This window comes from Lissotriton vulgaris, chromosome 7, assembly GCF_964263255.1.
Source record: "Lissotriton vulgaris chromosome 7, aLisVul1.2, whole genome shotgun sequence".
Lineage (NCBI taxonomy): Eukaryota > Metazoa > Chordata > Amphibia > Caudata > Salamandridae > Lissotriton > Lissotriton vulgaris.
In genome coordinates, this window is record NC_141695.1 from 643,055,540 (window position 1) to 643,081,706 (window position 26,167).

The 26,167-nt window shown below is 44.8% G+C and overlaps 1 protein-coding gene across 2 annotated transcripts in view; it reads right to left on the reverse strand.

Annotated features, from left to right (window-relative positions):
• Positions 1–26,167, reverse strand: part of MBTD1 (mbt domain containing 1) — a 947,763-nt gene that overhangs the window by 689,157 nt on the left and 232,439 nt on the right. For both annotated transcript variants that reach the window (XM_086930849.1, XM_086930850.1), the window contains exon 11: positions 13,714–13,818. In XM_086930849.1, the coding sequence (XP_086786975.1) occupies positions 13,714–13,818 (105 nt within the window). The remainder of the gene's footprint in view (positions 1–13,713; positions 13,819–26,167) is intronic.

A 26,167-nucleotide genomic window follows, 5' to 3' on the forward strand; every position in this document is an offset into this window, starting at 1 on the left:
AGTCTGGCACAGGATTTTTGGGTACTAAGGGGAGTTTTGGCACACCCTAATTCACTGAGGTTCCAAGCCTCTATGCACAGTTCTGCATGAGCACGGAATCCCTGTGATAGTATCATGCAGCTATGCTGTGAATCCCTGAATGAGTGTGCATAAAACCCAAGCACAGAGCAAAGCCCAGGGTGAATAACAGGAGTTGGAGTCTGGAATAATGGCCCAACACTCCAAGATAAAATTTAAATAGTGTACAAATCAACTGCTGAACAGCCACCAGCTCAGGTCCCCTCTTCTCAGGGAGAAGACCTGTCAGCCCCAGAGGGAACTGAGCCCCAGGAACTTGGGCCTTACACAGCAGAGATCCTAGGCCTAGGGGGGACCCTCTAGGGAAGAGCTTTGCCAAGGACAGAGGACCTGTTCTACTCTTGAAAGCCTGAGACAGCAAGCTGCTGCACAGTAACAGAGATGTCAATGGCTCCAACAGGACCAACTGGGAGGAGGGACTCCTGTAAACTGTTGCTAGAGACCCCAAGCCTGGTGCCACTAGGAGAGTGGTAGTGCCGCAGCAATAGATAGAGTGTTTACTCTCATTGGCCCATGACATCCCCCTTGCTGAGCACCTTGGCCAAAGCAAGACTTGGAGTAGGCTAGTCACCACGTCTACTGGCCAAATATGTCCCAGAAGGTGAAGTATTTTGGTAAACTCCTTTCTTACCTGTCAATCCAGTGGCAAGACAGATAACCACCCAAAGGCCCCCTTAATTTCACTTCTAGTGGTTTGATTGAGGTTCCATTTGAAAGGGTAGGGGTTGACATTGTTGGCCCCTTGGGCCCCCCAACAGCATCAGGGAATGTTTTCATACTGGTGGATCATGCCACCATGTACCCCCTATCGATTCCACTTATTACTGTTGCTGCTGCTGCAGTGCCAGATCCACCCTAAGAATTTTTAGAGGAGTGGTTTTCCGTAAGGAGGTGGCAGCAACTTTATGTCGGACTACCTGAAAGCCATGTGGGGTGAGTGTGGGGTGACGTACAAGATTAACACCCCATTTCACCCACAATCAAATGGTTTAGTTAAGAGATTCAACAAAATCATGAATGGTATGATCATGGGATTCCCTAAAAAACTCAGAAAGGGAAGGGATGTTCTTTTGCCATGCCTGTTTCTCGCTTACAGAAAAGTAACTCACAAGGGAGTAGGGTTTAGTTCCTTTGAACTTATGTTTGGGCATCCTACAAGGAGACCCCTGTGTCTAGTTAAGGAAGGCTAGGAGAGACCCTTTCAAGGAGACTAAACAAGACATAGTGGACTATGTGCTTAGCCTATGTTCAAGGATGGCGGAGTATTTGGGAAAAGCATACAAAAACCTTGAGGCCAGCCAAGAGCTCCAGAAGCTTTGGTGTGACCAAAAGGCTGCACTGGTGAAGTTCAAACCAGAGCAGAAGGTATGGGTTGTTGAGCCTGTGGCACCTAGGGTCCTCCATGACAAGTGGAGTGGTCCCTACCATATCCGAGAGGAAAGGTGGGGTCACCTATCCGGTTGACCTTGGCACTTGCACGAACCCTCACAGTGTCATCCATGTCAATTGCCTGAAACCTTTCTATTGGAAGGTTGATGTGACAATGCTCATGGCCACTGATGAGGAACAGGAAGCAGAGTGAACATCTCCCTTACCTCCTCTCCTACTGCCCAAAAGATAAGTGGATGAAGTTTTCTTCTCGGATACCCTCTCTATACAACAGCAAGCTGTCTGCAGACAAGTCCGGGAGCAGTATGCTGAGCTCTTCTCCCTAAACCCAGGTCCGACAACCTGGTGTACCCATTATGTGGACCTGGGGACAACACACCAGTCAAAATCAAAATATATAAACAGTTTGATCAAGTTAAGGACAGCTTCTGAGCTGAAGTCAGCAAAATTCTGGAATTGAGAGTCACTGAACCCTCTGAGAGCACCTGGGCCAGTCCAATTGTGTTAGTTCCAAAACCTCATTCAAAGGATAGAAACCTAGAGCTGAGACTATGTGGACTGTAGGGACCTCAATGCAGTAACCAAGACAGATGCACACCCAATTACTAGAGCTGATGAGCTAATTGACAGGTTGGGGGCATCCACATCTCTTAGTAATTTTGATTTGACATCAGGGTACTGGCAGATTGGTCAGATCCCGGGAGCAAAAGAAGAGCCAGCATTCTCAACCCCAGGTGGGCATTATAAGTTAACTGTTATGCCCTTAGTAGGTCTAGAAAGAGGCCGACTCTGTGTGAAGAATGTATGAGATTGTGAGCTTCTGACTCATTTTCCACCAGATGTTCATAATTTAGGTAGAAATACATAAAGCATCATAATCGAAGCTAAAGAGGAGAAGCTCTGCCAGGTGCAAAATCTCGAAGCAGGCTCACACTTTCTCTCGTTAGTCAAATAACCTAAGCTGACTCCAATGGCTTACACAGCACTAAGAATGATTGCGAGAGCAATGCCACTGAGAGCCTCATACGCAGTATCAAAGTTAAGAAGTGCAGCGCCTTAGCAGGCATTCCTGGAAGTGGGATCATGTCGGACTCACCAAACCCAGTGCCTTGGGAAAAAGCCTATGGGGGCCTCGGTCTAAGAAGAGTAGGCAAAAGCAGTCAATAGCTCCAGCTTCATCTTTTTCAGAACCAGAATGGGCTCAGATGAGGACGAGACTGGCATCGGGCATGGTACCTCCAAGTTTCTGAACAGTCCTGTGAGTCAGATAGTTTCCTAGAGGAAGGCAAATACCTTCCCATTGTGTTTTTTTAGGCTAGATGATGAATAGAGGATGATCTTGATAGGTGAGTCACTTAGACTGAGATGGGCATGCCAAGAAGATTTCAGCCAAGCAGATATCCTAGTGGCAACCGCAGTGCCCATGATACCTGCCACCGAGTCTGCAGTATCCAGACCACTCTGTATCACTTGGAGTGCCACAGCCTGTGCATCTGATAACACCTCCTCAAAATCCTTCCTGTTGACATCAGGAATCCTAGGAGCTAAAGTACGCATAGCATCCATAATGGCATGCACGTACCTCCCCATAAGGCAAGTGGCATTTGTTGACTTCAACGCCATACTTGCAGAGGAAAAGGTCTTTTTAGCCACCTGATCTTGTTTCTTTGCCTCTTTATCACCGGGAACCTGAGGAAAGGCACTCACATTCTTCTTGGAATAGGATGCTTGAATGACCAGGCTCTCAGGTGATGGATGAGACGTCAGAAAAGCAGGGTCTTCAGGTGCAACCCTGTATCTTCTCGCCACACTCTTGGACACTGCAGGAGCTGACAGTGGTTTTTTCCACACCTAATAGGTTTCGTTAAGGCATCATTAAACGGAAGCAATGGTTCCACAACAGAGCTTGGTGAATGCAAAACTTCTGTAATAAGATTGGACTTAAACTCCACCGTTGGTAAAGTCAATTGCAGAAGTTCCGCCGCCTTCCTCATCACTACATGATAAGGCTGGACGTCCTTTGAAGGTGCATCAGAGCCAAATGGCAACTCCCACTCTGGTGAGAAATCCAGGCTACCAGCGTCAGCCAGGTCCTCAAAACAGTCGTCCTCCAGTTCACCTTCCTCCATATCAGGATGTGACTCTATATACCTTTGCTCTTCCAAAAGGCGTTGTGCTTCCCTTCTGGACCTCACCTTCACACGCTTCGCAGTCGGATCCACCAACGGCTCCGACGGAGTCGGGATCGACGACGGTATAGAATCCGATGGCCCAGTGGGATACTCTCGAGGTCGATCTGGAGCGGGCGACGCCGGAACCGGCGTCGTCGACCTCGGCCGAGCCGGGTATTGCCATGGCGGCGTCGGAGCCGGCATAAATGGCATGAATGGAGCAGTAGGATAGGAGTGAGGGACTCCTAAATGGAAGGCCAGAGGACCCATGGGACCCGAAGGTGCGCCAGAGGGGTACCACGCCCTTGTAAAGACACCATACATTAAGTTTAAAAACTCTAATGGGTCCTGGCCTGGGGCTGGGAAAGGTGGTTGAAAACCCTCAGGCTGATCTTGTGGAGTGTTCGGAGTCGGCTCTTCGACAGGCGCAGATTTCACATCCACATGAACTTCTTCCTCATCTTGTGCCGGGGACGGCACCGGAGACGGATTCGAAGCCTGAGCCGGCGACTGAACCCGCGACTCCGAAGGCGAGGCCTCACCTTCATGATCCGAGACTTCTTCGGAGACCTCGACCTCGAGGTCAATTCCTTACCAGAATGACGTCGGGACTCATGTTTCTTCTTCTTATGTCTCCTTCTCGACTACGAAGCATGGTCTGAAGCGGACCTCGAAGACGACTCCTCTCGAGACCTTGATCTTGACTTCGATCTCGACCTCGACCTTCGAGAGCCATACCTCGAAGATTTTTCCCTTGCCAGCCTTCAGCTTCGCTACCAGGAGTTTGGTCTCTCTTTCTCTTAGGGCCTTCGGATTCATCTTACGACAAGATGAACATCCATCCACATCGTGATCAGAGCTTAAACACCAAATGCAGTCCTCGTGCGGGTGAGTAATGGACATCATTTTCCCGCACTCCCTGCAGGGCTTGAAGCCGGTCTTCTTTGTCGACATCGTGAAGAAACTAGAAACAAAGAAGCAGAAAGTGAATAATAAGGTAACAAAGTCACCAGTTGGCTACTGAGATTTTCGAAACCGTTAGCGTCGACTACGCGGAAAAAAGGGAACTGATGTCATCACGCCGGCGTGGGCCTATTATGGGCGTTGGTGATGTCAGCGGAGTCGCATGCGATGCCGTGTCTCCTTGACGTCCAAGTCCACGTCGGCGCGAAGCTACGAAAAGAATTTCCGAATGTTGCTGAAGCAAGGGGATATTCACAAGGTGAGGAATCACAAGGTGAGGAATCCACTGGCAGATGTATCGATCAGAAAAAACAACCACAAGCCATAAATGAAAATGAATGAAAATGAATGCCAACAATTCAAGGTGGTAGTATTTCATGAACTTGTCATTTAAAGTTTACAGGAGCTCAACTCAAAGAAAATGCCATGGAAAATTCAAAATCTTTTGCCAGGAGAGAGTGTCTATAATCAGATATGGCTATTATCATTAAACCATCTGACAAATCTACTGCCATCATGATTGCGTACAGTGTGGCTAAAGAGAAATCCTAGAGAAATAGACCATTTAAACTAATAAGCATGGCGAAATCAATGATCAAACTTAAATTATACTTAAATAAACATTTTCCTGTTTAAGCAAGTGTACCACAGCAACGAAGAGGCATTGTGGTGGAGACACTACTTGTATCCAACTTTTTGTTAATCACTAGGGGCTGGTGGGAGCAGGAAATAGTGTAAACGCTCAACAAGCAATATCAAATGGACCATGTGATATTGTGTATCCACTATACAGACAATTTATTATTGATCTGGGACTCTAGAAGCGTTATTTCTAGATAACTTCTGGGCAACTTGATTGAAAATCCATGCAACCAATGCTCGTCCAACGCAATCAGCAAATTGAAGTTTGGTGCCAAAATTTGAGTTAGAGGGTGAACTGTAGACAACCCTGTGCAGGAAAGTGACTTTGCAAAACGTCATACTCCTCAACAGAGGTCTTCATCAGTGTAATATCTAGCAAAGCATGCAAGTGAGAGTACTGGCCTGCCAGCGGGTCAGTTTCTCTTGCACACAGCCATCATGCGGAGGTTGACGCTACACTGGGGAGATCTGACAACTGAGCCACAAGCACACCAGTTGTTGCAGTATCTACATGTGATGGGGGAGGGGGCCCATGTGATCCATTGGCTAGTGCAGACCTTACTCACGCATGTGTTAAAGCCACTGCAGAGACTCCGGTCGCGATGGGCAGAAGACAGAGGTCAGCCCTGAACAGATAAAGACTGGGAACTTGTCCTAGCGTGCGCCATGCATATACCACGTAACTCACGCTTCAAACTCATACAAACCTATATATTGCATAGGGCGTATCTCTTGCCCGATAAGATTAATAAATATTTAAATGTTGCCACTTCCGATGCCCGAGGTGCCAACTACTAGATGCTGACTTGCTGTGGTCTTGCCCCTTGCTTCACTCTTATTGGCGCAAAATCACTGACACTTACTAACAGCATTAATACCGAAGTGCCACACACATGGTAGGTTTGCATCTTGGGATTTTACAAACGAACAAAAGCTAATAAAGTCAGCTCTAGATTCTGTGACTTAGGTCTAATCACTGCAAAACGTTTTATAACTAGGGATGGAAACACAAAGAACCTCCAGAGGCACTCCACTGGTTAAAATCTCAAGAAAATTGGGCACAGGCAGAGAGCATTATTCTTCACAGAGTAGAAATGGCTGGCCTACGTAAGTTCCCCATAGCACAGGCCTGGGACGATATCCTGAAGCTTTTTACACACACTGGTACCGCACAGTGCACATCCCCCCGCACAGAGAGTGAGAGATTAGGACTGAAAAGGTACTTGGGCGATTCTGTTTGGCCGGGTACACAAGATACCTTAGAACATATCTATCGAGCTGAGCAGCGACCCCACATTCCTTCAGAACGTTACAGGAGCACGGGCCTGGACACATGATGCCTTGACCTTCACACGAATACACACTGATCAGGAAAAGTAGCCCAAATTCACAGGCAGGCACACGGCCCCTGGCGCGGCTTCCCCTGAAAGGCACACAACACACTAGTAACATATATCTGACTAAGTACCTGACATCTCCTTTTCTTTTGTATTCATTTCAAGTTTATTAAGTTATGTTTCAAATGTTAGATAAATGTGGATATCGTATAATTAGCGGCATTGTTCCCTTCTAATTACCCATACCTCACTGTCCATTGTCATTCAACGATCGTGTTATAAACAAACTGTATGTAACTGTGCTACTGGACTAGGTTGCCTTTGACTAATCACTGCCGGCAGAGAATACAGAGGTTAGTCATGTCCTGCCCTTCAACTGGAGGCGACAGCATACTTGGTTATTATATGCCCATACTACATCGTTAGTGCACGCAACCATCTGTGTTTAAAAAAAACAAAAAACGACGTGTGCTGCGCTCATTGAGTAGTAAAATTCATGTCACCATGTAGAACAACACAGCGACATTAAGATAGTTTTTAAGTGTGCTGGAAATTTATGATTGATCTGTCTGTACTGAGAAAATATTATAAAAAATGCAATAAAGATATTCCAAAAAAGAAAAAAGCATGTAAGTGAGAGGAGCAGGTAACACACATCAATTCATTTTTAAAGAAATTTGCCTGTAGATGGTTCCATGCCTCATAGACTGATACTGAATCACCCATTTCTTTAAAAACTTTTGTGCTGCAGGGGATGCCACACCCCACAGTTATGCTTACATGTCCTTCACTACTAGACATCTATGTATTTGGGGCAAGCAGTTGACAGCTGCCCCAATATTCTGGTAAACTGCAGTCACAGGTAAGTAATCTTTCCTTCTCCAGGCTAGCATCTGCCCCAGATTCAGAACCTAGTGAACCGATTTCAAAGCAGCAGTACAACTCCTCAAAGGGAGGAGGGAAATGGAGGTTGATTAGCAAAATGCATTTCTAACTAACGACTGAACTACTTGAGAATCAGTTCTCATATCTGAAAGCAATGCCAGTGGGATGTATGTACAAATTGACCGAACAGTGCTTTACAGATAAGCTGGGAAAAAATAGTGAAACAAAGTCACAATGGTAGGCTTTACCTCTCTTTGAACAGACTCAAGATACCCAAAGGGATCATGCATGTTGTGCAGTAGAACAACCTCATGCGTTAGACAATTCATCTAAGGAAAATCTTATTTACCTTGTAAGGATCTGGTCATAGTGTATAGTGCTGTAGACAGACATGCTATGCACACTCCTACCATCTCGTTTTTTATATCAGGGCATGTGTGACACATGGGGGCACACATGACAAAATACTGGCCCTTGCGCAATGGAATTAAGATTTGACATAAAGGGCCACCCATAGAACATTTCAGTCCCAATTGGATCAACTCCCAACGGACATCATTGGCTTTGCCCACCACAAAAGTATTTGAATATTTAACGAGTGCTCATTCAGCACTTATGGCATTTTAGCAAATTTATGTGACAAAATGTGCTCTAAAATGCACTATTTTCACTCATTGTTTAAAAAACTTTCTTAGGAGGAGATTCCCCCTCACCCTCCAGAAAACATATGGCTTACTTGCTTCACGTTCTCACAACAATGCAGGACAACTATTATACTCCAGAACTTTCAAAGATCAAATCAGCACCATAATATAGGTGGTCACGTAAACAGACATGTTTCTATGTTATGTTTCCGTGTTATGTTTCCGTACTAATCATGCAGTTATTATTTAACTTCAGCAATGTTAATTGTTGGTATTAGAGTCATGTGGCATATCTACCTGGAAAACAATCAGGATCATATGATGTCACTTACTCTGATGGCATTAAGGTATAAACGTATGTGATGTCACATTCGTTACCCTGGCATTTTAGTGAATCAACTACCATGACAGTCCACAATGTACAAGGACTCAGGCTCCCCCTCAGATTGTTTTGCACCCAGCGGAGCAGTGGTATGCGTGGAGTTTCAAAGACAAGTATAATGTGCACTGTATATTTTAGAAGTTAAAAGTTTACTGCGGCTGGGAATATTGAATACAGAATATTGACCCAACAAAATATTGTTACAATAGCAAAGGGACAAACTATCGAAAAGATAAGTGCACAGAGGAAGGGAAGGATTGTCTATTCTTTGCTCCACATCTACATACCTTGAAGAAATATACATCACCATGGTACGTATATGTGGAGAGAGGTATAAAATGTGTATAGAAACCCACCTTTTGATATTTCGTCCAATATTATTTTAACCGTATTCAGTGCTGTTGATAGTTTTACGGTGTAAGCCGGGAATATTGAATCCAACAAACAGAAAGGTGATTAAATATCTGTGATCACGGCCCACTTCTTGGGAAGAGGGTGGACTATAAATTATGAACAGATTTTTACAGGGTATTTTCTATTCATAGCACTTGCAGCTGTAGATAAACATTTTCTTTATAGAATGTACAGCAGTTTCCTCCCAAAAGTAGTAGCTAGCAAGTAGATGATGTGGAGCAAAGGTCTTAAAATAGTCAGGACAAGGTTAACTTGTTGGCGGGCTTGAAAAGTCACACTGTAGTGTTTAAAGAATGTGTGTGGTGTTGACCAAATAGTAGCCTTGCACGTATTGGCTAGTGGGATGTTACCCAGGAAAGTTATAGCACTTCTGTGCATGGTGTGTGCGCAGGGTGGAATCAGCACACGTCTTGCTTTGGAGTAGAAAGTGTGGATGCACCGCAGAATTCAAATCCAATGCCTGATTTAGAGCTCGGTTGCCAATTGGAGGGTTGAGCAAGGGCTACAAAAAGTTTGTTTGTTTTACGAAAGTACTTGGACCTGTCAATGCAATTCAATACATAAGCACCCTTTTAACATCTAGAGTACATAAGGCTCTTTCCACTACATAGTCTGCATGCAAGCAGAAGACAGGCAGCAGAATGGTCTGATTGATATAGAAAGGTGAGGCTACCTTGAACAGAAATTTAGGCTTGGTATATGGACCATCATGTCTTTAGGGACCTAGATGGAAGGTTCCTGAATTATGAGTACTCATAGCTCGCTAATGCACCAGAGCTAAATCATCAAAATGAGGAAAGCTATCTTCCAGGAAAGAAACTGCAAGTTACAGGAGTGGAGGGATTCAAAAGTGGGACCCATGAGCTATGTGAGGACTATGTTGAGTTTCCACATGGGGGAAGAGACATTCTAGGAGTTATCATATTTTAAGACCCTCCATGAATGCCTTAACCACAGGTATTTTGAAGAGGGATTAATGTTCCCTATTTTGCATACATGCAGCAACTACGGCCAAGTTTAGGCGCATGGATGTCAATGGCCTACCTATTGTAAGTGTAAAAGGTAGCACATAATGTTTTTGTACAGAGACCTTTTAACCCCTTCCCTGCTGCTAGCCCGTTTCCGCCCCCGTGCGGTAAACAAACGAACAGGGGCGGGCCATGACGAACCCCAGCCGTCATCAGCACACGAGCACCGTAGTGCATGACGGCTGGGGTTCGTCACCAGCATGGAAGGGGTTAAAGGGGTCTATTTGTTTTTACATCAGATAAAACAAATACAATTTGCGATCTTTTAGCGATTCAGCCAGGAATCTGGATGTACATATATAAATCTGTAGAGGACCCCTTGCTGGAGAATCAGAGGTTCTTTAACAGCCCAGTCCTAGATGTAGGTGTGCTCTCCTCTTGTTTCATAATATATACATAACATATTTAGCTTAATAGATAACGGAAACAATTGGACAGGCTATGCAGCTTGTGAACATAGCTAAAATGATTTATAAGAAGAGATACACAAGAACCACTACTTAGACTGTTAATTTTATAATTATTACATATTTCAATTAACAGGAGCTGCAGAGCCTTACAAAAACACATCTGAATTGTAAAACAGTAGAGCACTGTCAGCATGCCTCACAGGAAGTACTAGCCAGTGACATATGACCAACAATGTTTTTTAAGTCAGTCAAGTAATCCTTAGGAAATCCTTGGTAACCTTCGATGCATGTCTTGCTCTCAGTAGGCACAGAGTAGGTAATTTCCCATTACCAAAGGCTTAGCTATCACACGTTAAATAGGTTTAGTGGCACAGGGGCCTAAGGAAAGAGAACTACCAAACAAGTAGCCAGAAGGGTCCATTGTCCTTGGTAGTTTAGGGTCCATAGCAGCTTAATGAGTTCCATTAATGGCTGTCACCTATAAGCCTCTGAATGAGCACATTTTAGTTAACATATCTATTTGAAACAATCTATTGCTCAACAAATTCTGTAATGTGATCTGTTGTTATTGCCCTGGGGAGTGACATGCTCAACTATTGTGTCCTCAAAAAACAAACAAGGATCTTGCCCCCTGCTGCTTCCCCCCTGGAGGATAGACTCCTTGATGGTCACCTGCCTGAACACGTCATATCCCTTACATATAAGAAGATTATCAATAACTCCCCAGATCTACTCCAGCCACTTAAAGGGAAGTGGGAGGCGGACGGGTTGGAAATCGATGAGGAGGAATGGAGGTGTGCCCTGGCGTCCCCAGGGGAAATAGCCATATCAGCCAGACTGCGGCTGATTCAGCTTAAGATTCTTCAAAGAGTCTACATACCTGGTACTAGGCTGAAGTTGATGGGCTGCAGTGAGGACGGGCTCTGCAGAAGAGGGTGTGGGGCGGAAAGGTCGTTCTTCCACATACTGTGGGAATGTCCGCTGGTCCAAACCCACTGGCGCCACATTCACCGATGCATGCAAGAGGTGTGGGAAGTGGCATTGAGAGTAGAGGCAAAAAGGTGTCTTTTAAACATTTGGGAGCCATGCATGGGAGGTTGTGGGCCACATTAGGATTTGCAATTGCTAAAAGGAACATAGCTAGGCTATGGGGGGCAAGAACACATCCGAAACTGGACTCATGGAAAACTGATATGGACTAGTCTATGCTTCAGGAAAAAACAGTATACGTGGCCAGAGGCTGTCCCCGGAAATGGATTGGTGTCCCGGAAATGGATTGGTTTATGGGCCAACTGGAACGAGTTCAGGCGTCATATCTGCGAACCCCCCCATGTTGCCCCGGCTGACGACCAAACCGTAAGGCTTCATGCTCCTTGAATGACTGAGATATTTGCTTGTAACCACCAAAGTTATGTAACGAAGGGTTTACCAGGGATATTTGTAATCCACTGTATTGAATGTACGTGACAATCACCACTGTTTCTTTATAACTAATAAAAAAAAAAAAAATTTACATTTTAAAAATAAAAAAAGGATCTGCAACTACAACTCTATGCCTGTTGGCCCATTTTAGTCAGCAGTGAATGATCAAATCGACCTAACAATACCAGAGACCGGTGCTTCTTTTTTTCTTGGGCCTGAATGTGCCTCCTGTGTCCCATAATACCCCATATGCCAAGGCGGCCTAAAACGGCCGTAGGTGTTGCAGCAAACCCAAAATCAGTTCCACTTTTCCTTCACCTTAAGCACACGAACGGGCATGAGGCAGCTCCAAGACAAAGTACACACCAGCTCTTGACCCTCAGTCGCCCTGAGGGTAGAAGCTGGTATAAAGAGGACAGGTATACCTATTGCCTTCTCGGTCAATCCCTGAGGTTCTGCCCTCTGCTGGAAGCTATGGCCCCTTCCCCTTTGCTGATCTCTGCATAGTCTTCTCCTGATTTCCATGAACTACGCTCTCGTCCGATCCCCTACAGCCCCGACTTTACCTACTTCATATGTCTCCTGAATTTGCCTATCCTCCAGGGACCTGCTGTCTACCAATCCCCCAAAGCCCCTGCCGCCTGCCAATCCCCCAGGGCCACAGCCCTCTGCCAATCGCTGACAGACAGGAGCTGCTCCCTCTGGGCACCTCACTGTACCATTCTCTGTACTAGTGCACTGCTTCTCAGGCAGGTATGGTGCAGCAGTCCATAGTTCTGAGGTTCCAAGATCCCACTGCTCTTGCCTGTTCCTACCCATGCTAAGGCCACTTCTGCTCGTTCCTCTGGTTTTGGTGACCAGAGGAGAAGGTGTCAGTGGAACAATACTGTGCATGTGTAGGGGCCATCGGGCCTTTGGATTTCAAGACTTTGAGGAGATTGGGGTAATGAAGAGCTCAGCTAGCAGGATGGATGACTGGGGAATTTTAACCGCATCGGCGGTTATTTTTACGCTACGCGGCTTTTTTCTAAAAGCCGCGTTAGATGACGAGCTCAGCTCGTCATCCGCACACGCCCCCCCGTGGCTGATGACGAGCTCAGCTCGTCAGCTCGTCATCAGCATCGAAGGGGTTAATAGGAATGCCCATCACCACTTGCAAGCTAAGAACAAAAAAAAGAAGTCCACCCAGGGAAGCCCTCTGAGAAAGCCAGTTTTAGCCACTAAATGAAGCCCAATTTACTTGAAGTAGAATCTATTAGTTTTAAATACATTTTTGTCTTCGGGATATTTTGTGTTGTATATTATGTACAAAAAAAAACTAAAAGGTTGCCTTTTAATTTAAGCATTATCCAATTGATATAGTATATTTAATGCATTGCTTTAAGTTTGAGAAGCCGTCTTTTCAAGCTCACCTAAGCGCCGAAGGAAATAAGCACTGCTGTACTTGACAACAATTAAACTTTTCACTCAAAAAAGAAAGAAATACATGGGGAAATACATGTGAAACCAGTGTTGCTATAACAAACCCACCTTCAACCAGGTGCCCTCCCCCCTGAGATCTGTCAGAAAGCTAAAGCTGGAGACAAACCTCAAAACAAGGGAAGCAATATGAAAAGTCGGAGTGCAGCCTGGGAAGACTTCCATATTACATAAGCATATAATGCAATTACTTATATTTGGAGAAATGATATTCTCTCAGATTGTGTCTGATTTTTATACAAATAAATGTACACTGAACACAGGTCTGAAAAGAGAGGAATATATTTAACAAAGTTTGATTGGCAATGGTTATCATATGATCACTAAAAAAGTACAGACCACAGAATATGTATCTACACAGTGGTGTGAATGAAACAAAGATTTTTACAAGTGATAACGTTTTCAAACCAGCTCAGGGTTGACATATATGTGCAAGGTAGAAGATGCAACAATAATTTAAATCACTTACCTTTCTAATAGTTGCAACACAAATTGCCGATAAGTTTAAGGGATCAATAGCTTCCAGTTTCATCCCCTCTTTAAACCATTCCCCATTTTGCTCCACATCCTTTACCTGAAAACGCATAATACAATTACATACAGCTACATATCGTTTTATCTACAATTTAGCAAAAATGAAATGTATAACGTTTATTTTCAGTTACCTGGTTGCAGCATACATACAGCATTACAGTAACAAAACATCTTTTAAAGCATGTCTTTAATTCAAAAGTGTCACGGTTAAACAACTCAGCTATAAACTTATGTTGACTGAAGTAGAGCCCAAATGAAATGCATCACATATGCAGATGGCTAAAACAAAACCCTGAGGAAAGGAACTGTGATTTGTGATTACAATATCTGTAAACATAAACCATTAGGTCTCTTGGTTTAATACTGGTCAGCCACTACTTAATCCACGAGAAAAAGTAAGTACATATAGGAGGCCAGCAAAACATATGAGTAAATAACCAAAGTCCAACAAGCATTTGTTGAAAACATCAGGCTGGTACTGCTTTCTCCTCTCATGGTTCATAGTGTCTCTCACTCCTATCTTTACACTGGAATCACTCTGCTCTGCCTCTCACCTTCCCCACGCCAGGATACTATTTTCTTAGTAACAGAGCGCGCTATAAAAGCCTCTATAATAATAATAATATAATAATAATAGTGTCAATGATATGCAATGACAGATCAAGTGTCGAAGAGGTGTGGGAATTCTCTACGGGTGCTGTATCTCGTTCTCTCTTGCCAAAAAAAGATAATGGATTGTTCAAGGCAGAGTGAGAAGCTGGGGCTGCAGAGCCTTGTCCTTCTTTTCACAGCTCCAGCTGTTCACGTTTGTAGGTTACAGACATGGCTGAACATGCAACAGTTCAAGGTCAAGCATGGATAGCAGGAGCTGTGAAAGGAGGGAGAAGCTGTAGTTCCTAGTGATTAAGCTCATGCTGCAAATGCAAATAAAAAAAACTAGCTGTAACCAGTCTACTATTCATGGGCTTTGAAAATTCCATCCCAAGCATTGCAGCATATCTACACAAGGAAACCACAATGCTAATAATCTCCAATATTACAATGAACATGCCTGTAACTTCATACACAACCATATCATGGGTTGTTGTGACTGGTCACTGAACTACATCTTGTGCAACATTGACTGTTGAGCCACTTCACCTAGTACAGCCACTTAAGGCCCTGTGTATTGCTTTCAGGGCACTCCACGGCACAGGCTCGGCCTACCTCAAGCTAAGTTTCCAGTGGTACGCCAACCGAGAATGCTCCGTTCTCTGCTGCAGCCTAAAATGTTGAAGTCCAAAAAATGAAAAAAAATCCATGTGGGGCAGGAGGAGCTTTGTGGGAGGCACAACCAGACTCTGAAACTCCCTCCCACTTGAACTGAGAAGAAAGACTGATCTGCTAGCTTTTAAGGAACCCTGAAAACCTGGCTTTTTTTAATCTATAGCTCCTTCTTTCCCCATAATCTGCTCCACTCCAGTAGGCTACCTTACTTCAGATCTAAACACCTCGACACACCAGAGTATTAGTGTGCTCTATAATCGCGTTTTCATTTCATTTCACTTAAGGTGTCGTGCAAATGATAATTGGTAATTGGTAAAAACAATACTAACAGAGTTTTAAACTGCCCCACCTCGGCTATCTAGGCGTGCAGCTATATATAATTATAAGAACATCCCCTCTGAGGTTTACCAAACTATTCTTCTACTTTCCCCAAAAAATTGCATTGTTATAAAAGGGGATACAACAGACTTTACATATCATGTGAATTATAGCCACATAAAGCTAGCCCAACTAGTACGTCTAGATTCTACCATCGAGTGGTGAGTTTGTGTAGGATTTGAATTTAACTTTCACATATATTAAGATTCCATGTGTAGCATGTCAAAAGCTACTTTTACACAGATTAGGTTTTTTTTCAATGGGATTCTGAACCATAAATAGGAATCCCTCTACAGGTTCGGCAAAAGGGTCACATTCATTATATTCAGAAGCAACCAAGTGTCACTTATGATAAAGTGTTCCTTTTTATAGTAACATTTGGTAAAGTCAAAAGAGAGCCCAGACTCCGTTATCTTCCTCGAGATTCCTTTCAGCGTTCTTCACCTCATTCAGGACCATTTTCCAGAAGAAATGAAGTCAATTATCAATCTATTTATTTTTGGGGGGAAAATGAACTGATGAACACATACAGCCATTTAGAGAGAACCTTCATGTTAGTTTCCTTCCTATCAAACTGAACTGTACATCCACAGCTGTTTATCAAGAAGGGGTTTAAAATGCTGATGATATTATTGCTTACAGTCCTGTGTGACCATGACTCTCAAATAAAGTAGGAGTCTAGGAGCGTATTTCTAGTGGTGCATATTTCATGGGCGCAAGGAAAGCAATGAACTCTGAAATCAGGCATATGTTTCAGTACATATAGTAAACTCTGAAGTAACTGTAGAATTAATTTTATTTCATTTATTCATTTTTAGCATTTATAAAGCGCATGAATCACCCACATGGGGTATATCCGTGCTGAGGACTGAAGCCGTACAACACATAGGGGACGAAGCTAGAAAAGATGAGACTTGAGCTTTTTCCTAAAGGCAACATAGTTGGTATTCAGGTGAAGATCCACAGGCAACTGGTTCCATAACATGGGAGCCATGTAAGTGAAAGATTTGCCTCCTAGTCTGGATAGCCTAATACGGGGGACCACAAGTAAGCCTTTCCCTTCTGAACGCAGTGTACGAGAAGGAATGTGTTTAGTTAGCTTTTCTTTCAGATACATAGGAGCCATCTGGTTGAGGCTATTAAATACTAAACAGCACACTTTGAAATGAATTCTCTTCTGGATAGGAAGCCAGTGTAAGTTAAAGAGAAGGGGAAGAGATGGAGTTTGCCTGGGAGCACCAGTCATCAGACGAGCAGCAGTGTTTTGCACTACCTGCAAACTTTGTAGATCCCGATCCTTAGCCTAAATCAGCTAAGCGTTGCTATAATCCAAGCGGCTCAGGACTAGAGCATGGACTAATGTTTTCCGAGTGAATGTCTTAATAAATGAATTAATCAATTTCTAAACTACACAGTTACTCAAGAAAGTGTCCTGGTACTACAAATATACAGGCAAACTTTCAGACCAGTCTGTGAACGACTGAAAAGAGGAATGTTTGAGCACTTTCCTATATACCGATTCTTTAGAAAATGCATGGAGTAATAGCGAAAGTAAACTCCACGCTTTGCTGGCAAGTACCAATAAAGAACGCCCATCTGTTCAAGCCAGATACAATCTTGGTACCGACCTGGTATTTAAATAAATAGGACTGCACTTTTTAAATGCTTGATGGATAAAATTAAGTGCCTTGAACAAGATTCTTTTCTTAATAGGGAGTCTAAGTAAACCCCTAGGGCGACCATAGGTTTGGGCCACGGAACTTTGCCACACTTGAAGTTACCTGATTCTGTACTCCGGCAGGCCATGATATATGCCATTCGAATAGTCCAGCGTATATGTTATAGTGAGGAGCATATGAAGAAATTTCCTGATTTACTGGAGCAAGCTAAAACAAGTACTTGCCACTGACAGAATTTGAGAACGCAGGGACAACGTGTCATCTATCATAACTGCTACATTCTTAGCAACAGGAATAAGAGTCGGGCAGGCGACGATCACCTGATCAACTGTTTATCCAATGATCCTTAACAACACAAATTACGGTTTATCAGCATTGCATTGCAGGTGATTCTGCCTCATACAATTCTGGACAGCCTTCAAACATGCAGCTAAGGATGAGGCATTATCAGTAACGCAGTGGTCAAAGGTGAGAAGCAGAAAAGTGTCATCAGCATATAAATTTGTTAAAAGACCAGGCGATTCAATGAGTTTAGCTAAGGAGGCCATGTAGGAAGCTTGCTCTTTATATAGTGGGCCTAATTAGGTACACTGTGTAAAGAGTCCAGGCAACCCTTATTGGTTTACAGAGGCAAAAACGAGAACACTAAATGCTCTCTTTGGAGGTATTGTGGGCAAGCAGTTTAGGGTGATCAGAGGGTAGTGCTAAGCAATTGCTGTATTCACACTGGTAAGAAATATGAGACACACTGAAGAATAAATCTGAGACCAAATTAGAAAAATAAGTTGTATTTTTGTATCAACTTTGATACCAAGAACTTTGGTATCGGTTAAGTACTTTTTTAAATATCAATTTTTAGAGGTAAGCAAATAGGTCACTTACATGCGTTTTCAAACAGCAATACTTCCCTGTGGGAGAAAAGGCATATGTTGCATAGTTATTTCCGGGCATTTTCCGGGGTCTCGTTCAGGTCTTAGGGTTGTAGGGGGCCAAGGTCCAAAGTACCACCAGCTGTTACTAGTTACCCATGCTGGGGCGTCTGGGTGCAGAAGTACTGGTCGGGGTTGGTAGCTGGGAAAGCTATGCCAGTGGAAAGAAGGGGTCCACCTAGAAACAGGCTGCAAAGGGGGACTTGGGGACAATGGGGGGCTTGGACCACAATTGTCCTAGGAACAAGGGGGCACAGCCTGTTCGTCGGTAACCGGGCTGGGGCAAGTGGGTGCAAAGTGGAAAGGTCAGCTGGGCTCTGTGCGTCCTAGGGCCTTTCGGCTGTCGGTCTTGCCGGTTGAGGGTGCAAAATCAGGACAGCTGGGCCACTCTGGAGGAGGGTCTCTGCAGTGCTGACATCCCTTGACGGCTGCTCGCTCTCAGTGTAGTGAGAGACCGGATCAGACTCTCACAGGATCGGTTTGCTGCAAGGGGCCTGGTACTCCAGGAATTGGTTTTGTGCGGCTCTGGTCGGTCCTGGTGTCATCTCCCTCGATGGGAGGACAGATCGGACCTTCAGGAGCACAGGTACCACTTCCTGGGGAGTTGCTCTGTTGGGCTGGCCGGGGAGAACAATTCAGTTAACTGGACTTTGTGTCTTCGGACTGCAGGGGAGTAGCTCCTTTACTCCATGGGACATTGCTGGCAAGTTGCCAAGGGCTGGCAGTCACCCGGGGTTCTTAGAAGCAGTTTAGCAGCAGGACGAGCCACTTTGACTGTTGAGACTGGTGAAGGCAGGGTTTGGCGTCAAAAGTCTACAGTAAGCCTTCAGTTCTCACTTTCCTCATGGCTCTTATTTGTCCTCTTCTTCTGGATCTATGGCATTTGAATTCCTGATCTCAGGAGTGCCACCTAAATACTCAATTTAGGGGCATTAAAGGGAGTGACAGGGAGTAGATAATCAGCTACTTACCTTTAAGGTGACCACACTCTCTATGACCACTTCCTGTGGTAAGTGGACATAACCCTGAGCCAGAGAGCCTAATTCTGCCAAAATTCAAGATCAGGTAGCCCACCTTAGAGGTGGAATCAGTCTTTGGTGGGGTGTGGAGGGGGAACGCCTCCAGATTAGCTATATTAGCTAATTGTTTCACCACTCCTGGTGGCAAATGGGCCTGGGGTGGCATTTTGCCAGTCTGGGAAAAATTTGGCACGCATACCAAAGGTGACAGAGGCCTATCAAGCCTCTTGCCTTGATATGCTAATTACTCAGCCATCTTGCTTTGAGGAGGGGACAACACCTCCGGCTGGTGCAGGATTTGTTTCTGTCCTCAGAGGGCGCAGGCTCTCATATGCAGGGGGTCAGACACCTGTCTGTGGTGGCAAGCTGATCTACACCAGTCAGCCAGTACACAAGTAGTCGGCAGGTTTTAAGGGGCACGCCTAAGATGCCCTCTGGGTGCATGTATTAATAAATCCATCACTGTCTGGAATCAGTCAAATTTCATAAAAACATTTCTAGCACTTCATAAAAGCAAATAACCGTCCTGCATCCCATCAAGAATCGGGCCCGACCGAAGCATAGCACTGAAAGCGCCCTTATGGCAGTTGTGGAAGAGGCAAAAAAACACAGATCTAGGAGGTATGGTAGCCTTCATCCTCCTGGACCTAGGCCTGCCTTTGACGCAAGGGACCACAGGATCCTTATTAAGAGAGTTCAGAATGCAGGAGTATCAGGTCTGGCCTTAAATGGGTCAGCCCATTTCTGGCTGACAGATCTTTTCAGGTCTTCGACAAAGCAGGTTCCTCAACTATTTTCCTCTAAGATGCGGGGTTCCACAGGACTCTTCTGAGCCCCACATTGTTTAACCTATACATGCAACCTTTGGCCAAAATTGCACTGCCTTTTGGTATTTGTAGGAAAGTGGCTCTATATTTACTGGACCAAAGTAAGGTACAGTGTGTATAGAGTTCCCAGTCCCCAGAGGTTTGGTTGAGGCTAAAGCTATATATAACCAAACTCTCTAAAGAGGTAGCTTGGGCGAGCAGTAAGGCAGTATCAGAGGACAGTGTAAAGCATTTGTTGTACACACTCAGTCAGCATATGGTCTCACACACTAAAGAACTGAACTCTAGGCCAATTGTTTTATATCAAAAGTTAAAGTTTTATTTTAGAACCCATAAGGTATCAAAATATACTTTCTCAGAATGAGTTATCTTTAGTTAAATACTTTTCAAATAGGCATTAGACTTTTGAAATCCAATAGTTACAGTTTGTAGCAATTGGCAAAACAATTTTAGTTAAATGCAATAAATTACTTTCTTGATTACTTTTCTAACCACAAGACTGGATCCTAGATTCAGCCACGGGACATGTCCTGTAAAGAGTTAAGTAAAAGTGTTTTGGTTACAGTAGTGATTTTCAAGGAATATTAGTATTTTAAAAGTTGACACTTCGAAACTTTTTCAGTTGAAATTACCAATGTTATCCTATGGAAGGAAATTCAAGTTGCAGGTAAAGTATGTTCACGTTACTTTTGTAATCCAGTACTGGACTACTAGGTTCAGCACTGGAACATCTATCTAAAACAGGTAAGCAATTATGTTTTGGTAGTTGGTACGATTTTTAAAGAATATTTGTAGTTTGCAAAAATCGAAACTTAGAAGAAATTTCACAGAAAAACAGTCAATGGTTTCCTATGGAAGAAAATTCAGGTTACTGGTAACTACGGTTAAAATTACCTTTCAGGGTTTTTTGCTGGGCTAAAAGATACAGCACTGAGGTCTCTCCTGATAACAGGTGAGTTAATCGGAATTCGTTGTTCTGCTGATTTTAGGTGAAAATTTTAAAGTTCCAAAACTCCACACTTAGAAGAAATTCTGAGTGAAACCAGTCAATGTTAGCCTATGGAAGAAAAGTGAGTTATTGGCTTTTAGGTAAGTACTCGACTGGCAGAGTTAAGGTTCTGGGCATAGACTCGGGGGTCTCCCAGGGTCAGGTAGGTACAGTTGGTACACCCTTGGTAGCACAGGGGCAGCCGGGTGCAGAGATAGTTAGGCCCAATGTTATCCAAGAGATGCAGGGGTCCTTCGGTTGGTGGCTGCTGGCTAGCAGGCCACGCGGCTGTGAGAGCTGGGCTCCTGGTCACTTGCTCAGGGCAAATGGGGAAGCAGGATAGGACAAAGGTTGCATGGCCTGGGGCACTCGGGCGGCTGGGTGCAGGGTGCTTTTGAGCCGTTGGGCGCTCAATGTTATTCAATGGAGATCTTGGAAAGTGGAAAAAGGCTGTAGGCTTTGGGAAGGAGACTCTTCAAGGGCGACCAACACTTTGAGAGGTAAGATGGGGTCTTGGAGGATAGGTAGGCACCCAGCAGTTGGGCACAGGGGGCCGTGGGGCACTGGGTGCAGGGTGTCTTTTCACATTGAGAAATCTTACGCTCCGCTGGTCGCAGTTGGAGGGGTCCTTGGTTGTGAGGCTCCAGGCGTCATCTGGTTCGTTGAGGAGGGTCTTTGGGCACTGGACTTCGGGTCCCAGCCGCCGGGGGGACGTGCCCGTGGTCATGGGTCACTCAGGCACAGGTCGGGCTTGGCGGGTGCAGAGTGTGATGGAGTTGCGGTTCCTGGCTGGTACCAGGGGTATTGCTGTTGGAGCAGAACCACTACTCATGGGAGTCACAGTCTTTCAGAGGGTCAAGGCAGGCAGGCCTCCGTGGTTTTCAAGGTTGCTGCTCGCAGGAGTCGCCGGGATTTAGCATGAGCAGGTTCAAGGATCGACAGGCCTGTAGGGCTGGGGCCAAGTCAGTTGGTATTGTCCTTTTGTTAGCAGCTGCACGGAGGGTCTTCTTCTTGATCTGCTTTCTTGTTTTCGTATTGGGGTCTGAGGAAGGAAGGTTCAGGGTGCCCCTAAATATGAAATTTAGGGGCGTTACAGGTAGAGCGAGGGCAGGGACCAATAGGTCTCTGCCCTGGGGTGAGTACACCCCCAAACCTGCTCCTCTCCTGTGGGAGGGGGGCAGGGGCCTAGCTGTGAGTGGGTAGGGCTCCCCATCCTCAAGATGGCGGTAGCCCGGAGTAGTGCTTAATCTCGCCTCCTCCACCTGGGGCCTGGGGGGTGGAGTTGGCACAGGCTGGCACACCCCCTTTCCCGACGTAGACGGTTATCAGCTCATACGGAAAAAGCCACAGTAATATTTATCAGCCTATTTCTCACCTACCCTAAAACATCAATTTATGAGGCTGCGTCTTGGCATGTGGGAAACAAAAGATTTAATCCCAGCATGGAAGGATAAAAGTGATGACCGAGACTACAGACTTTGTGGATTCAAATACGAATCGATTCAACATATCTTTTGCCTATGCCCTAAGTTGCTATAAGAACGGAAGTCACTAATAAAAGCACTACTGAATAGTATGAACATACGAACATGCAGGGAAGCCGTAATCACCTGGCTTGACGGCACCTCCATCCCTCTAGTATGCAGGGGGGTGAATCTTCTAAATGTGTATTTAAAGGAACGTGGCTGAAACTCCGTGGAGATCGCAATAGGCTGTCATAAAGACAATAAATCCCAAATCTCCATTTTACATTTTTTTTTAAATAATTGATGTATACCAGTATGTTTTAGACCAACCATGTCAACATTCTATTAATGATTTTACGTGTTTTTATAAGTATGCAGTAGTACTATTATAAATGTCATTGGTGTAATGGTTTTTGTTTTGTTTGATCACTCAAATAAATCTTTACATTGCTTGCAATCTTTACATTGCTGACGTAGGATTTCCCGCCAGTCTTTCCTGCCAGAGTGGGGGGGCAGAACTGGTGGGGGCCAGTTGCTGAGTACAGCAAGTGGCCTGGAGAAACTCAGAAAGGTGGCATGCCTTTGAAGCTTTCCCCTGCCCATCCTGGGGGAGGAGACCTAGCACCTCGCCCAGGATGTGCATTGTTGCAGGCCCAGGAGAGCAGGGGTCTCTCCACCCATGGGTCCAGCAACATGTCTGCAGTGTGGCAGCCTAGGCAGCCTCTCAGACAAGACGTGGATTGTAGGTTAGGTTTCAGGGGGCATCTCCAAGATGCCTTCTCTAGAGCATTTTACATTAAATCCAACACTGGCATCCGTGTGGGTTTAATGTGCAGAGAAGTTGGATATCGAACTGGTTAGTCTTCAGTGTAGCCATTATGGTGCTGTGGAGTTTGTAATGACAACCTCCCAGCACCATATACTCTTATTGGCATCATTGCACCTAGAATGCTGTGGAACATTTTGTACCCAATTCCTCCTCTGCTGGAGGCTAGTAGTCCAGGCTTTTATTCTCTCACCTGGAGTACGGTAACTCCTTTTACATGGGAGCCGTAAAGCTGTGATTGGTAAACTTCAGGTGGTGCAAAATGCAGCAGCAAGGACACTGTTAAAAATCCTTAGACACCACTCAGCACCTCAGGCCCTGGCCGGCCCTACATTGGCTTCTGGTCATGCAGAGGATCAATTTCAAGGCACTGTGCATCTCACACAGAGCCTTTCAAGATTGAGATCCCTCCATTTCCAGACAGCTGATTGCTCCCTTTAAACTTGGTTGAGTTCTTAGATAGGCTCAAACCCTATGGGCTGTAGTCACATCTGTGAAGAGGGTTCTAAAGGGAAGAAGATACTTTAGATTTAATGTGGCAATACTTTGGACCTCCCTGCTCCTCTCGTTGCGGACAATTGATAACTGTCATTTAGGAAACTGCTCAAAATCTTCCTGCTCGTGAACAAAACACTAAGGAGCCTGCTGTCACAGACTGTGTTGCCCAACAGCGCTGGGATGACTTTGGTTCGCCATGCACTTTCTAAATTCCAGTAACAGAACATAATGCAGAATGAAGTTGGGAAACTTGTAAATACCAGTTGTAGGAATGTGCCTCTTTTTGCATGGTTAACCCCACTTTTTTGCCTGATGTGATTTAGAAGTGTTAGTGCACTGGGTCCCAGGTAACCAGATTACCAGTGCCAGATCTCTTTCCTCAAAACTGTACCACGATTGGCACAACTTCAGACACGCCTACAAGTTCCTAGTAAATGGTACCCCTATTACCTAGGGCATGAGTACTGAAGAGGGTCCTCTTGGGCTCCAGCACAGATTGTGCCACCCCAGGGCCCCCTCACCAAGGATATGCACTCTGCCACTGCAGGCTGCGTGCCTTGGTGTAGGAAAATCCTTAGAGTCGACATTGCACACAGCCCTGTTTGCTATTCCTGCCAAACACTGCTTAAGGTATTGGTAAGCCACCAGGACTACAGGTCTTCAGCTCTAAGGCAGGATGCTCTATATCCTATGTGTGGGCCTAACTGCATGAGAGATCGGCATCTATGATGTCCAGCCTATTCAGTGATGTAAGTGAACAGGGAAGCCTTACGGAGTAGATGGGCTGGATAATCGTCAACACGAGTTTCCTAGCTCCATGATGGATCCACTGATTTCTAAGATGTGGGGGGCCTAAATAACAAGACCAAACTATTAAGGGTGGCTGAGGTACTAAGATTGCAAGGAGCCGATGTTATATGCCAATAGGAGATGCATATTGCATGGGGTAATAGGGCAACCTGATGATTAAGGACTACACCTTAGTGGCATGTTCCACCCAATCCTCTACCATCAGGGGGTTGCTATTCATGTTAGGAACAATACGGGACCAGTAAAAGGAGTCTTGGAAGACAAGTGGGGTAGATGGGCTGTGGCTGCACTCCCCATGGGACTGACTCTATGCACCATTTATGGCTTGAACCAGGACGACCCTAATGTACTGCATTACTTAGAGGTGGAATTTGCCTGATCCCTTGGTAATCTGTGGAGACCTGAATATACATCTGGAAGGGAATGAGACCCGAACCTATAAATGCCAAGGTTCTTGCTACTCTAAAAACTAACTATGATCTGACTAATGTTTGCGTGGCTAAGAAACCTGCTGATCCAGGGTACACATATTTCTCATGTCTATATAGGAAGCATGTCAGACTTCATTACTTCTTATTCCCCAGCACTATGCTTGGGAAATTAGGGATTAAGAAATTACCTAGGCTGTTGTGGACCATAATCCTTTAATTTTGGATATTAAGGTTAAGGGTGTTGTGAAGGTCCCACCTAGATCGACATTTGATTGTTTGTTCAATATATTCAGCGATGGGTTGTAGATTATTATGATGTAAAATCATTATAGGGCCTCTCGGGGGACGGTCTGGGAATGTTTTATAGCTGAATGCGGAGGGAAGTGATTAGTTTTGTGGGACGGATATGGATGAAACAGAAGAAATAAATCAAAGATCTGATGGGAAGATTAGCCACCATGGAACAAGACCATACCCTAGCAATAAGTCACAGGCAAGCAGAGTTCGAAAGGCAGTTGCAGCAGGGTATTATGTTGGTTAAAGCAGAAATCAATAGTTATTATAACAAAAGGTTTGCAGAAAGATATCAGGCATATAGGGATAAAAGTTAAGAACATGGGGAGTCTGTAGGAAAACTATTAGCCCTCTGCACAAGGCAGAAACAGGCTAGGAATAACATTGCAGGCTTAACTGTGATGGATGGGAGATACACAACAGAGGTAGAGGATATTCTTAGTATACTTGAACATTTCTACAAGGAACTATACCAATAGGATACCCATAACATCACCTTTACTGTGAGAGAGGAAATTGCAAGGGGGTGCCTGGAGGGATTTGCTATGTAACAAGGCAGGAGTTGGAGGCAAATATTAGGCTTGAGGAAGTCTTAAGTGCACTCCCAATCAACGGCCTCAGGAAAAGCCGCAGGCCCAGACAGAATTCCACGCGAGCTATATATGTCAGGTGGAGTTAGCACCCCTACTCTTCGATCTATTCCGAGACATACAGCATAATGGGCGCCCTCCGGAGTCTTGGCAGATAGCAGACATTATTATCTTTACAAAGAAAGATAAACCTCTGGATAATCCCGCCTCTTATCGGCCGATCTCACTTATAAACTCAGATGCCAAACTGTATTAAAAAATATTGGCAAATAGTCTATGAATGATCATAGAGCACCTAGTCCCCCCATGGCAACATGGCTTCATACCTGGTTGGGGGACCGCCTATCTTGTCAGGTGAACCATTGCCTTGTTTGACATAACCAAATCA